At 23.3% G+C, this 16,121-nt stretch overlaps 1 protein-coding gene and 1 long non-coding RNA gene across 2 annotated transcripts in view; one reads left to right on the top strand and one right to left on the bottom strand.

Moving 5' to 3' along the window:
• Positions 1–2,231, bottom strand: part of LOC122513085 — a 162,466-nt gene extending 160,235 nt beyond the window's left edge. Inside the window, exon 1 of the long non-coding RNA XR_006302683.1 lies at positions 1,769–2,231. This is a non-coding gene — a long non-coding RNA (uncharacterized LOC122513085). The remainder of the gene's footprint in view (positions 1–1,768) is intronic.
• Positions 2,232–2,796: 565 nt separating this feature from the next.
• On the top strand, positions 2,797–16,121 carry LOC122497595 (GATOR complex protein MIOS-B). Its single transcript, XM_043604818.1, has 12 exons — positions 2,797–3,549; positions 3,642–3,941; positions 5,912–6,295; positions 6,569–6,750; positions 7,176–7,309; positions 9,829–9,939; positions 10,093–10,465; positions 10,712–10,850; positions 11,104–11,242; positions 11,492–11,699; positions 14,044–14,249; positions 15,971–16,121. Exons 1-12 carry the CDS (start codon positions 3,231–3,233, stop codon positions 16,056–16,058), a joined length of 2,583 nt encoding a protein of 860 aa, XP_043460753.1. The 5' UTR covers positions 2,797–3,230; the 3' UTR covers positions 16,059–16,121.

Here is a 16,121-nt window from a genome sequence, read left to right as displayed (position 1 = left end):
AAAACAGTTTTTCTCGAAAGAAAATACTTAAAAAATATTAAAAATCAATTTTATCTTTCGGTAATTTTTTTCTCGATACAAAAAATATTTTCTACAAAATTCCACATGGATTTCCAAATCCACCAATTTTTAGGAAAAATAAAAATTCAAAAAGTGTCAAAATACTTTCTTACCGATTTTATTTTTGGCCATTGAATTCCTCTCAAAAAATTGATATAAAAATAATTTAATGGAATAGTTAAATTATTTTTTTGATATATACACTCTAAATTTGAATTAGTAAAAATGTTTACTAATTTAAATTAGTGACTTTTTGCTACTGAATTACTTTTGAATAAATAATCATTTCTACTAATTTATTAGTAAAACTTTTTGCTTTTGAATTTAAAAGCCAAAATTTAGTCATACTAATTCAAATTATTAGACATTTAAACTAATTCAAAATAGAGAGTAGTTAAAAATATCGGTGTGTACTCCCCTTAATTGTCTTAAATAAAACTTATTTGCTAAAATATACATTTATTTAAGAATATACAAGTAATTGGTTATTTGAATAAAATAAATCTTTCTCATTGTATAATGTTCATTACGATATTCGTTGTAATAAAGAAGTTAAAATTTTAAATTATTAATTAATTAATTTTATATTAATTAATTATTTTCATTGAAACAACATTTAAATTAATAATCTAAACAAATTTTACTTTCATAAAATTATATATATTAAGTAAATTGAATTTTTTTTATATTGAATTATGAAAAAAATTTTAACAATTGTTTTGATACAATTTATGAAAGAAGCTTTAAAATTAAAGTTGTACCCTAAAGGGTCCCGTTACGTACATCTTGTATGCTGTGATAGAAGTAAGCGTATCAACAATCGGACGAATTAAAAAAAAATTGTTTTCGAAATTTCCTAATAAACTTAACGCGTTTGCAACAAAAAAATTCGTTTTTTTTAAATTTTTACCCTACTGCGGAAGGAAAAAAACAAATTAATTATAAAAATCTAAAATTACATTTTAGAATAAACAGCGAATTAATATTCCTTTCGTACCAAGTGTAAAAAAAACAAAATTAATAAAAAATATCGCCCGATATATATTTTCCTTAATTCTTTTAGTGCACAAAATATTTTTTTGGTAAATAAAAAAAAATGTATGCAGAATGCAGGAATTTTAATAAAAATTGTAAATGATATATACAGGCAGTGTGCTGTAATTTTGACATATATAAGGAAAAAAATGGGTGTAATTTGTACATCTGTGAAAACATAATAATAGTGGGCGTAATGTTGGGCCAATGAAAAAATTTGGCTGAGCGTGAAATAGCGTCGAAAAAATGTTTTTCAAACAATAGAGTACGATTGTCAGTATTAAACATCGAGAAACTTAGAATTAATTTTTTCTAGTTTCTTTTAACAATTTATAAAAAGAAAAATTTTACATTTCCATTGAAATTGTTTTGCAGTCGAATTAATAAGAGACTACAAATTGATTGTTATATTATAAATGATTGATTGAATCTAATTGACGACAATTTTTATGAAAATATCAAGTAGAGAATCTATATTTTATGGTAATTTTTAATACTTCTCATTTTTTAATAATCATTTAATCTATATATTTTTTTGTGCCTCTTGAGAGACTTCGAATTTTTACACGTAATGTGCATAGACTGAGTAAGCTTTCAAGTTTTTTGTAGATAGATTATTTGGAATAAATACAAATACTCACGAAATTTTCTACATATATTAATTTCAACTTACTTTTTGTGTCCTCATTTTTATTAATTGAATATAAATCACTTTTTATCTCCTTTTTCTTTTAGTAATTTAGTTCGCCAATTGAGGTTATGTTACTGTTTTACAATTTACATAATGGTAATTTCATATACAATATTTGACGATTTTTACTAATATTGATTGTATTTATATATTTCGCACAAAAATAGAGAAAAAACCGTTAAAAGCGCAAAAAAACGAGGCAAAACTTGTGACAATACCGCGCGGCACACCGGCACGATGCATAGAATTTTCAACTTAATAGCTCATTGAAACGCGAATAATAAAACGCAAGTTTCGAAAATAATGACCACGAAATTCAAATTAATAAAACTACAGCAATTCCCTTGTTGGAGATAATTTAAAATCGGAAAAAAGAGAAATAAATTTCACCGGCTAACAATAACACTTCAACACGCGGCCGGTAACTATAAAGTCCCCAACGGCAAATTTTCTCAAACGGCCCCACTATATATCGCCGCGCATTTGTCACGACAGATGGCGGGACTGACATTCGTACTCCTATTTTCAAAAAGGCGATTATTTTATTTGTTAGTTAACCAACAAATAAAATAATCACTTTTTGAAAATAGGAGTACTATGGGAAATTGTTAACTATGTTAACTAAACAATTAATCTGCGATGTCACAGAAGGTGTTCCCATTTACTTTCGTGTTCGATAAATAAGATAAACTAGAGTTTTGTACTTAAAGTCAGATTTATTAATATTTCTCAAAACGCCTTGAAGGCTGCCTAATACAAACATACAAAAGATTTCCTGTTTGTGTCTCAGAGATTTTTGCCTCAACCCGTGGGAAGAATATTTTAAAATTATAAAAATAATTAACAATTCAATTTCTAGCGCGTTTATTTCGATTGTCGATATATCGAAATTATTCGAGCGGAAACTTAGAAGCGCATGCGCCGTAGTTTTACGTAAACTTACGAATTTTTACGTAAATTACACGGGGATTGTTTCAAGTTCACGACCCTGCTGCCCTGGTTATTTTAAGGTTATGTTGACATTTGCCTTTTAAATCCTTCAACAACGCAAAAACAAAACAATAAAAAAATTCTAAATTTTATTTTACACGAGTTGTTAATGAACATATTATAGGATTTACTTGAATAATTATTTTAAAATGTGGCCTATGGAATCGTTAGATATTGAAAAAGAGTTTTTTTTCTATTACAAATACAGGAGTGAAAATATTGTGTTTTTTTCTAATTTTTAAGTGATGATGATCAATGAAAGATTTCTCTATCTCTAAAAGAGAATACTTATGTTTAATTTTTCTGTATTTTTAACAACTCCAATTAATTGTATTTTTAGAAATTTCTTTCCTTGATGGAAAAGACGTTCTTAAAAAACGCGTTTCTGTGAAGAATATCTATATTTTCTTTTTAAAGATAAAATCTGAATTTAGTGATAAACGATAAAGAAAAAATGAGTAGTATTAAATTAGAGGTGCAATGGTCTCCGATCCATTCAAATAAATATATTACTTGGGGTACAGAGATATTTTTATACGAAATATCACAAATTAAAGAAACTGTCAGACCGTCATGCATTAAAGTTTCCGATACAACAACTGCATATTTACTTGCCACGAATACCAATCATCATTACGTCAAGTGTATTGATATTTATCCTCAACCTGAACCGGATATTTTACTTGCCGTTGGACAAGCGAATGGAAAAATTGTACTCACAACTTTTGGTCCAACTGCATTTGATTCCTTGGGCATTGTAGGAAAGGAATTTGGTACATTTAAAATGAAAAAGAAATATTTTTTGTTTATTTTCATTGAGTAAGAGAAAAATTATTAGATTACAAATATTTATGAATTTTTTTAGCACCAAAACATGCGAGACAATGCAATGCTGTTGCTTGGAATCCTGTCGATCCGAATCTTATTGTTTCTGGATTAGATAAATATCGTACTGATCATTCAGTTCTTCTCTGGGATGTTCAAAGAAGTCCGCCGAGTTCGGACAGAGCACATCATTATGGAACGAGTCAATCAGATTCAATTCGACCAGTTGCAGAAGCTGGTGTTTCGGAAACAACACATTCTCTCTCGTGGTTCAACAACGAGCCGAAATGTCTCGTTGTCGGTGTTAATAATAAACAGTTGAAAATTATCGATTTTAGAGGTGAGGAAACTTTTCAAAATTCCTATTTTTTATCGTTAAAAAAAAATTAATTAACTTTTCGCAGTTAGCGAGAATTTTATTATAAATAAATAATTTTTTGTAAATTTTTATAAATATTCTATAAATTTTATAAATGACACGTACTTTATAAAAATTATGCAAAAAGAGCAGTTTTCTAAAAATTCAACTTTTTCCCTGAAATTACTTGTGTAAATAATAATTTTCATTTTTTATTTCTATTACAGGCTTTGCACTCATCTATTAAAACCTACGATTTACTACTTTTTTACTATTTGCCACTATTTGGAAACTTTTTATAGAAAATTGTGACACTAAAAGTTATTTTCTTCTTTTTTTTAGAATTTACACTACTTTCAATCTGTTAATAATTGAAATTAGAAAATTATTCTCAAAAAAATTAATAAAATTCTTAAAAACAATTCAAAAAATTTTAATAAAATTCTTTGAAACAATTGAAATATTTTCAAAAATTTTAAGAAAATTTTTCGCAAGAATTCAATTATTTTCTAATGCAGTTCTTGGCTGAAACTCAATTATTTTCAATATCTACTATTTTTATAAAATTTCACAAAAGAATTTAATTATTAGTTTCATTAATAATAAAACTTTTACAGAAATTCAATTATTTAAAATATAATTTCCATACAATTTTTTGAAAGAAATTAATTATTAAAAATTTTTTTTTTCAAAAACTTCTTCAAAAGAATTCAATTATATAAAAAAATTTAATAAACTTCATTGCAAGAATTGAATTATTTTCGCAAATAATAAAATTTTTTCCAAGAATTCATGCTATGTATAAAAATGTAAATAAAATTCGTTGGAAGAATTCAATTACACTCATAAATATTACAATTCTTCGCAGAATTTCAATTATTTTTAATAAAATTTTAAAGAAATTCCTCGAAGAATGCAATTATTCTTGAAAATTTTATTAAAATTCTTTGAAAATTCAATTATTTTTTGCATTTTTGATAAATTACTCTTTAAGAAATAATCAATTATTTATTTTTGTATATAAATAATTGAATTTTAGTAGAACTTTCTAACAAAAATTGATTTGAAAATGAATTTTAGATAATTGAATATTAGAAGCGTCATAGTATGACTTTTTAGAAATTATTAAATTTTAAAAGATTTTTAATTTGTCCGTCTTTGAAATTTTTTATTGTTATAAAACTGTAATAATATTTAAATATTTATTATAAAAAATTAATTATTAATTATTTTGCAAAAAAAGTTTTTAAAGTTTTGAATAATGCTATTTCAAACTTCTAAAAATAAATGATTGAATTTTGGAATAATTACACTTGTAATGTTTAGAAACAGTGAAATTTCAAAAAGATTTTACATTTAAATTATTTAAAAAATATTAATTACTGTGGAAAAGTATTTAAATATTTATTTTAAAGAAAAGGTATTCATATTTTGAATAATTTAAATTAGAAATTTTTGAGAAAAATTAGTCTTTTGAAGACTTGTAATTTGAAATTTTTGAAGATAGTTAAATTTTTGTGAAAATATATTATAGTTTCAAATTTCCAATTAATTGTAGATTTTTTTAAATTTAACTAAAATAATTTTTATATTTTAATTAATTTTATTTATTTTTTTTTTAATTTATTTTGAAATATAATCGTATTTTTGAAGAATTCTAACTAAAAATTTGGAAAATAATTGAATTTTGGAAAAATTTAGAATTGGATTTATTCCCAGGATAAGAAAGAAAATCAATAGTTTTTATGGAAATTGGGAAAAAGTCAGGGAATTACTGAATTAAAATTTTGCCAATCAACTAAAACGAGTTTTTTAGTCGTCAAATTAAATTTTTCGATAGCTACATTTTAATAGTTTTTTCAGTCTTGAAGATACTGTTTTTTAAATTAATTATTGAGTGCGAAGCCTGCTAGCAAATTGAACTTTCAATTTTTTTTTATTTGATTTTGCAGATCCCGTGAAAATAGTCAATACAACACCAACAAAGGCTGTTTACAGTTTGGCGGTAAATCCACACAACGACTGTCATTTATTGTCGCATGTCGATAATCAAATTACAATATGGGACACACGTTATTTTGAAAAACCAGTTCTCACGTTACCTCAAAATAGACAAGTAACAAAAGTTTTGTGGTGCCCGACAAGAAATAATCTGTTAGGTTCTCTGCAAAAAGATTCAGGTTCATTATATCTTCATGATATTCAACAATGTGGACCAGGAGACGATACGGAACCAGGTGTCTTGGAAAGAACTGTCGTTCCACCCTGGACGAATCCAACAAGTTTTTCCTGGCATCCAAAACACACTAATAGACTCTTAGGTATTTCACAACAAGGTAAGAGCGTTTCTTTAATAATTTCAAATTTACTTCTACTTATGTATCTTCTCATAATTTTGAACAGGAAAAATCTGACACTTAGATCTTTTTAAATATTCAGGAACAAAAATTCAAATCTTAAGGGCAGGTGGGAGAAAAAGTGGTTTCGTAAATTACTTCTCATTTAGAAAGAATAGAATATTTTGGGTCGGAATTTTTTGAAAAAATAGAGGAAGGTGCCCTGATTGATTAATTAATTAAATATTTAAATTATTTCTTTTGAATTAACAGGTTTGACTGACTACACAGTTTGTGAGAGGATTACATTAAATTGGTCGACACGTTCACACCTCGTTTGGAATCACGCCACGAAGGCTTTCAAATATATTTGCAGTGGTGATAATATTTATAAAGCCATTGACGATATCTCCATTTTAACCAAAACTCGTGCAATGAACGAATATGGTTTAATTGTAAATAATTATCTTCTCAAAATCTTAAACAAAAAATCTCTTAAAATTTTCAAGAACAAAAAATTCAATTTTTATTTTTAATATAATTTTTCTATGACAAATTTTATAAAATATCTAAACTTTATTTAGACAAATATTTAAAATTTCAATTTTCATTTTACTTTTCATTTAATTAAATATTAAAAGAAGAAGATTTTTGCAACTTGAATAAACTTGAAATATTTTATTTGTTTAGAAATTAAATTTTATAACTTAAATTAATTTTTTTTCTTGATTTCTTAAAATAGTTTCTAACAGTATAATTTAATTAGTTCTAAACTATTAATATAGGTTTCATGCATTGTTATTGCCTCGAATTTTTGTTTAGAGACAAAATTATTTTAATATTTGATTTGTATTTTAAGTGTTAAATTTTTTAATTGCAGCCAGAATTATCACAAAACGGAGAATTGGCGGAAAATGAAACTTTGAAAAATCTTTGGCAGTGGTTGTATTTGAGTCAATCGTTAGTTGAAGATGCAACCATTCCCAGTCCGGATAATAAACATCCAGGAGTTAGGTAATTAAGCAAAAATAAAATTGCAACATCAAAATACATATTCTAAATTACATCGTACAGGATTGCTACATATCAGGAAAAAGTCAGGGATTTTTATTAAAATTACTGGAAAAAATTAAATTTTTAGAATTCATGAGAAAATTTTGAATTTTAGTGTCTTTTTTGTTTGCCTCTTAAACTATGAAATTACCACAAATTCTAATACAAAACAACCAATATTTTATATTTCTGACAATAATTTCTTTTTAAATAACTTCATTCTTGCAGAACTATCATATAATTATTACTTATTAATTATTTAATGAATAATATTACTTAAATATTTCAAAATTAATTAAATTTTAAAAGAGTTGCGTTTACAATTTTCATAAATAGATGAACTTCAAAACGTTTTAATTTGAAATTTTATAAAATTTCAATTTTAAATGAATTTAATTACAAATTTTAAAAAACATAGATTTTTGAAAAATTTTAATAATTCAAATTTTTCTGAAATTTTTTAATAATATATTTAATTAATTATTAAAAGTAATGGATTTATAGAAGAATTTTTAGTTAAAAACACTGAAAAGAATTGAATTTTGGAAAGTTAGAAATTATTTTCAAAAGTAATAAAATTCTTCGCAGAAATTCAATTATGTTCAACAATTTAAAAAAATTCTCGTCAAATTATCAATTGTTTTTATAAATAATAAAATTCTTCTTCAAAATTCAAATGTTTTCAACAATTTTAATAAAATTTCAATTATTTTAAAAAAACTTTTAATAATTCAATGATATTCAATATCTACTATTTCAATAAAATTTTTCAAAAGAATTCAATTATTTAAAAAAATTTTTAATAAAATTCTACGCAAACATTTAATTATTTTTATAAATAATAAAAATTTCACAGGACTTCAATTTATTATTTACAAATTTTTTTATAAATTTCTTTGCAATAATTCAATGATTTTCATAAATTATAAAATTTTTTACAGAGATTCAATTATTTTCATAAATTATGAAACTCATTGCAGAATTTCAATTAGCTTTAATATAATTTTAATCGAATTTCTCGAAAAATGTAATTAGTCTTAAAAATTTTATACAAATTCGTCCAAAGAATTCAATTATTTAAAAATTTGTTAATAAAATTCTTTATAAGAATTTAATTTCAAGAAACATTCAATTATTCAATAAATAATTTACTTTTGTTAATTTTGTTATTTGTTAATTATTTTAGATAATAATTGAAAAATAAAAACACTATATCATGATTTTTTAGGAATAATTGAATTTTGAAAAGGTTTCAAATTAAAATCTTTGAAAATCTGAATTTTTCATACTTTTAACTAACAATTTTGTAGAATTAATTTTTTTGAAAAAGTTTATTTCAATTCATTTTGAAAGTATTTGAAGTTTTTATTTTTTGATATAATATGTATTTAATTGAAGAATTAAACAAGTTTAATCAAATTCCTTGAAAAATGTATTTATTCTTAAAAATTTTATTAAAATTCGTCGAAAGAATTCAATTATTTAAAAATTTGTTGATAAAATTCTTTATGAAAATTCAGTTTTGTAAAAGATTCAATTATTCAATAAATTATTTAAGTTTGTATAAATAATTGAATTCTCGTAGAATTTTCTAATAAAAATTGATTTAAAATTTAATTTCTGTGAAGGTTTTAGATAATAATTGAATTTTGGAGAAGTTACTAATAATTGCAATTTTTAGAAATATTTGAATTTTATAAAGGTTTCAAATTAAAATCTTTGAAAATCTGAATTTTTTCATACTTTTAATAAAAAATTCTATGGAACTCATTTTTTTCAATAAACTTAATTGAAATTTTTTCAAATATTATTTCAAGTTTTTATTTTCTATTGTATATTTAATTGAAGAATTTGCGAATAATTGAAATTTCATATGAAACTGAATTGTAAACAAATGGATTTAAAAATTCTCAAAAAACTTTGTCAAAAATATTTTGGTTAAAAATTCGAGAAAATAATAACTGAATTAAAATGACGAATATAATTTTGAAAAATTTAGAGTAACAATATTCTTGTAAGTAATTGAATTTCAAGAAGATTTGAATTAAAAATTTTGAGAATCTTAGTTCCCATGAAAAAATAATGATTAAATATTTATTTAAAAATGAAGTTATTGGTATTTTTGAATAATTTTACAATTAGGGAAATTCATAAATAAATGTAATAGAACATTTTTTAAGTATCTAATCATTTTTAGAGTGAATCGCAGAATATTTTTTAGTGTCAGAGAAAAAGTCAAAATTTTTTCTGGAAATCAGGGAAAAGTCAGGGAAAAACAAATTTTACTTTTTGTGGCAACCCTGTTGTATTTTTAAAAGTAATATTATTATTATTTTATTATTTATTTTATCTATTCATGTTAAATTAAATTTAATTTAAATTTTAAACATAAAATTAGGTGTTTGGTACTATTTACTAATTTCAAGAGTTAGAAATATTTAAAGTAAAGTATTTAATTAACAAACGCCTTTTATTCTCAGAATGGTTTTAAATTTTGATGTTCAAAATGCAAGTAATGGATATCTAAGATCAGAGCCAGTTCATCGATTATGGACAGACATTGGGTCAAATCACACAGCAAAAATGTACAGGTGAGATAAATAAATTTTACATTTTTTTACATAAATTAATTAATTTTTTTTTAATCACAAATACATTTTTTAAATAATTCAGAAAAAATTACGTAATTTAAAAAAAATATCGCTTAAAATTTTATACATTCTTTTGATTTTTGTTTAAAATAGATCGACAGAACGTGATAAAGCGTTACAATTGTGCGGTTGGCGATTTGAAAAGGACACGAATGCGCCGTACAGTAATTTATTTATTGAAAGACTGGAGAAGGAAGGTGCTTATCCACGAGCAACGGCTATTTCTGTTTTTAATTTATGTCTACGTCAGGCGATTGATATTTTAAATCGTGGCGCATCAAAAATGTCCTCGCCAACGAATTTAAATTTAAATATTGTCGCAATGGCATTATCGGGATTTTCCGAAGATCGCAACAGTATGTGGCGAGAACTATGCTTAAAATCAAGATCACAATTGTCTGATCCTTATTTGAGAGCGACATTTGCATTTTTAACTGCCGACAATGATTCTTATGAAAATGTACTTGTAAGTAGAATAAATTTTTTCTTATAATCAATCAAACTAAAAATATTAAAATAAAGGAAAATAGAAAAATAGAAGCAAAAAACATAAAAATAAAAACTAATTTAAAAAAATACAAAATAAATATCAAGCTGTTTCAAAAATCAAAAATTCTAATTAAACAGAATATTTTTTTATATGAAAACACTTTTGTATATGAATTTAGAAGAATTCATTGAATTCGAAGTAAAATATTTAATTTTCTTTCAGAATGAAAATGGAATGGCTGTGGAAGATCGAGTGGCATTTGCTTTAATGTTTTTGTCGGACAGTAAACTTTACGACTACTTGAAAAAATTGACACAAAAATTGACTGATGAGGGCAATTTGGCGGGTTTTTTGATCACAGGTCAGTATTCTTTCAAAAGGCGTTTTAAATAAGAAATTAATTTCCTCGAGAAACTTAAAACTAAGTTTTGTGTTTAATTTTTTAAAAATTTATTTATTTGATTATATATTCATTTATTTAATTTATAAAGGCAAAGTAATAATTGCTTATTCGATTTTATACATATTTTTTTTGCCATAATCACATTAGCAAAAAGGAAATAAAATTCTATTACATATTTAATTAATTCATTCTAATTTAATTCTTAATTTAGGTGCCAGTTTGGAAGGCATTCAATTACTAAACAGATATTTAGAATTGACAGGCGATGTACAAAGTTGTAGTCTCATAGCAATTCGAGCTTTACCATCGAAATTGCTACAGGAAAATCAAGTTCAAGTTTGGATTGCCAGGTACAATTTTCCGTTTTTTTTTAGAATAACAGAATTTATCTAGAATTTATAGGTATTTTTTACTATTTTAAGTCTGCTTTTAAAAATTACCAGCTCGTTTTAATCAAAATTTAATTTTTTTTCTCATTTAAATTCCAAATTAATTTGGTTAAGAAATTTTCTTAATTTATTTATTTTCTTTATTGTTATTTATTATTATTAATTAAGTATTATTATTTCTTTATTTAATTTTAAATTGTTTGGAAACAGTTATAGAAGTTTACTCGACGCATGGAAAATGTGGAATCAACGAGCGCACTTTGACATCGCAATGAGAGCCTCAACGAATGAGAAACCACCGCAACAAGTTTATATTTCTTGTAATTTTTGCGGAAAGAGTATATCGTCATTTATGCAGGGTCTTAGTCGCGCGAGAGGTCCTTTTGGTCGACTAGGAAGCACTTCGAATAAATTAAAAGTAAGTGTAGTAATTTTTATTGTAAATTTATAAATTTTTTCTACTAAAACCTACTACATATTTACTATTTACTTTTTTATGATTTGCTACTATTTGGATAGATTTTTTAATTTTGTGCCACTAAAAGCTATACTTAATTTTTTTCTTTAAATTGCACTACATTTAAACCACTAACAGTTAAAATAAAAAATTTATATTTATTTTCTTTAAAATAATCATAAATTAAAGAATCACCTGTTTACCTTATTTTATTAATATATACAAATTTTATTTTTAAATTTAACTTTATCAATTCAAATAATTCTAATCTACTCAAAAATTAGTCGATTCGAATTTCCCTCGATTTAAATTTTAAACAATAATAGCTTTAACTGTTGATAAAATCAAAATTAATTGAAATAACAATATATTAATGAACTTACAAGTTAATTTGTATTATTTAACATTTTTTTTTTTTGGAAAATAATTCCTTCTTTCATCTACTAGAATAAAAAATGTGCTGATGTGATTCATGTACAATTTTTTACTGCAACAGGTTTCTCTGACTTTTCTCTAATTTCCAGACAAAATTTTGAATTTTTCCCTGACTCTAAAGTTTATTTTAATTCATTATAATGCCTGCTAATTATGTTTAATCTTTATTAACGGTTTCCATAGGAATTAAGATTTTCCAAAAAATTTAAAATTCAAACCTTTTGAAATTCAATTACTTACAAGAATATTGTTACTCTAAATTTTTCAAAATTATATTCATTATTTCAATTCAGTTATTATTTTCTCAAATTTTTAACCAAAATATTTTTGACAAAATTTTTTGAGAATTTTTAAATCCATTTGTTTACAATTCAATTTTAGGACATTTCGATTATTCGGAAATTCTTCAATTAAATATATTATAAGAAAATAAAAGCTTCAAATAATATTTAAAAAATTTTAATTCAAATACCTCTATTCAAAAAAATTAGTTTGACTAAATTGTTAATCAAAAGTATTTAAAATAATTAAGATTTACAAAGACGTTAATTTGAAATCATCGAAATTCAATTATTTCTGAAAATTGCAATTTTTTGTAACTTCTGTAAAATTTAATTAAATAAATAATTATTTTAAAAAATCATCTTATTTCAAAAGAATTTGAATTGTTAAAATTTTTCAAGAAACTAAGTTCTTTAAAATTTCTAATGAAATTCATTCAAAATTCAAATTTTCTAAAATTTAAAATTAAAACCTTTTGAAATTCATTTATTTATGATAATTTTAATCGTAACTCTTATAAAATTCAATTATTTTTGAAATTTTTTTAGTTATATTATTCATTAAATAATTTATGAATAATAATTTTATAATTATTTCTTCAATAATTAAATTATTGTCTGAAATAGAGAAAATGTAATGTTTTGTATTATAATTCGTGCTAATTTCAATTTATGAAGCAAACAAAAAAGACATAAATTAAAAAAATTTCATTTTTTCCAGTACTTTTAATAAAACTCCCTATTTTTTCCTTGATTTCCCTGAATAATTAAATTTCAAAAGGATTTTAAACTGAAATCTTTGAAAATTTTAAATTCCGTTGCAGTTTACTTAATAATTAAAATATTATTTTAAAAAAATAACTTTATCTAAACATTCTAAAAAGTTTTGGATAATTTTATTTAAAACTTCTGAAAAAATAATTTAAATTTGGAAGAATAATTACAGTTGTAATTATTATAAATAATCAAATTTCAACAGGTTTTACACTGAAATTATTTGAAATATTAATAGCTGTAGAAAAATAAATTACAGGAAGTATTTAAATATTTATTTGACAAAATTACTGAAGTTTTTAATAATTTAAGTTAGAAAATCTGAAAAAATTAGGTTTTTGAAAACTTTTAATTACAATTTTCCCGCATGTAATTGAATTCCCGAAAATAATTTTAAAAATTGAAACAATTGGAAATTTTTGTCAAAATTCATTGAAACAAAATTCTATATTTTAAAGAATCTCATTTAATTTTTTTGCTTTTAAAATTTATTTTTAAGTACAATCGTATTTTTGAGGATTTCTCACTGAAAATTTGGAAAATAATTGAATTTTAAAAAAATTCAGAATTGATGTTATTTACAAAAATGAGAGAAAAATATTAATTTTCTTTATGTACATTAAGGAAAAGTCTGTGAAATGCATAATCTATCAAACTTTTGTAATAATCCTGAATAAAATAAGTTACTTTTTTGTACATATTGAATCGACTAAAACTATTTTTTTAAGTCGTTAAATTCAATTTGACGATAGCTACTTTTTTTATTAATTAACGAAGGTGAAACCTATAATATACCCAATTTTTCATTTTGACAGATGTCTGCATGCCCTGGTTGCAGAAAACCGTTACCAAGATGTGCAATTTGTTTATTGCACATGGGAACTGTGAGCGGTTTACAAATGACAACCAATTCAAGTAGAAATGAAGAGGACAGTAAATTGACAGAATTCAATAATTGGTTTACCTGGTGTCAAACATGTAGACACGGCGGTCACGCCAATCATATAACGCACTGGTTCGAGTAAGTTTTTTTCATTAAAAAAAATATAAATTATATAAAAAAATATGGAAAAGAAATAGGGTCAGATGGGGTAAATAGAAACAAGGGGTAAATCGAAACAGTAGTTATTTCAGTTAAATAAAGAATTTTAAAAATAAATACGGCCTTACATCTTGAAGCTTATATCACCCCCAACAAGTTCTAAGTATTTTCCCATTTTCCGTTTGTCAATTAGCAGCAGTATAAACAAAAATATTTTCTATTGCATAAAAGATTGAAAATCAAAGAAGATACCCTTTCACTTTTTTGACTCGCATTTGTAAAAAAATAAACTAAAAATTCATACTAAAATTTATAATTATCTCTTATTAATACTACAACAAAAATCAACTTTGATTTTTTCAATTTGCAAACTTTATTAAAAAATAGGAGACTATTTCTATTTACCCCTAAAAACTGAAAATTCGGGGTAAATAGAAACAGCAAAAATTTCAATAATATTTCTTATAATATAAATGAGAAAATTATTTCTATCATACTACAATACTATTTTCAGCATTATATATATGAAAATGAGAGAGAATAAAAGAGAAAAAGAGAGAACAAACCTTTATTTGTGTAATGTGTTTCAATTTTTGTCATGGTTTATTTTTAAACTTATGTAATGCATTATTATTTATTAGTTTGAATTATTTTAAAAATAACACAATTTTTTATGTAATTATTTGTGTCTTTTAACATTTCCATACTTAAAATTGATTTTTTCTTAAATTTTTTTAAGAAATAATGAACTGTTTCTATTTACCCCTAAATTTTTGCAAAGTTGAAAAATTTAGGGGTAAATAGAAACAGTTGATTATTGCGATTTAATGATACCCATATTTTTTTCTTCGCCATAAAATTGTTCCACGGAAGTGAAATAATAACTCAATACACAAAAAAACCGAAAGTATTCCGATTTAAAAGAAAAAACTTATGTTATTGGTAAAACTTAGCAAGTCTGTTTCTGTTTACCCCAACTGACCCTATAAAAGAAAATATATTCAAAAAATATTTAAAAAGTATTCAAAAATAAATATATATATAAAAGAAAATATTTTAAGGGGAGGATACACCGATATTTTTAACTATATTAAGAAAATAATTTCAATATTCCACAAAATTATTTTTAAATAATTTTTATCAGGAATTCAATGGTCAGAAAATATTTTGATCCTTTTTGAATTTTTATTTTTCTTAAAAAGTGTCGGATTTTGAAATACATGCGTAATTTTGAAGAAAATATGTTTTTGAATACATCGAAAAAATTGCCAAATAAAAAATTAATTTTCATAATTTTTGAAGTATTTTTTTGAAAGAAAATCTTTGTTTTAGGCTGAAAATGCTAAAAAATAACAATATTGTTATTCAATTTTTGTAGGATGAAAATTAATTTATTTGACAAATTTTTTTGTAGATTTAAAAACATGTTTTCTACAAAATTACGCATGGATTTCAAAATCTATCAATTTTTAAGAAAAATAAAAATTCAAAAAGAATCAAAATATTTTCTGATTAATTTTATTTTTTGACCATTGAATTCCTAGCAAAAATTACCTTAAAAATAATTTTGTGGAATATTTAAATTATTTTCTTGATATAGATAAAAAAATAACCGTGTACCCTCCCCTTAAAAATACATTTATAAAAAGTTTAAAAATTGTTTTTTGAAATATATAAAAAATAAAATTAATTCTTTGCAGACAACATTCTGAATGTCCAGTCACTTCCTGCACCTGTCGATGTTTTTCACTGGATGCATCGTGTAAAATTGGAATCGGAATTTCTTAAATATGTATTTAAAAAGTAACCCAATTTGTACAGTAATTTTTACAATAAAATTTTTAAAATACA

The sequence above is a fragment of the Leptopilina heterotoma genome, unplaced genomic scaffold (genome assembly GCF_015476425.1).
Source record: "Leptopilina heterotoma isolate Lh14 unplaced genomic scaffold, ASM1547642v1 Lhet_134, whole genome shotgun sequence".
In the NCBI taxonomy this organism is placed as follows: domain Eukaryota; kingdom Metazoa; phylum Arthropoda; class Insecta; order Hymenoptera; family Figitidae; genus Leptopilina; species Leptopilina heterotoma.
This window is presented reverse-complemented; position numbering and strand designations above follow the sequence as displayed.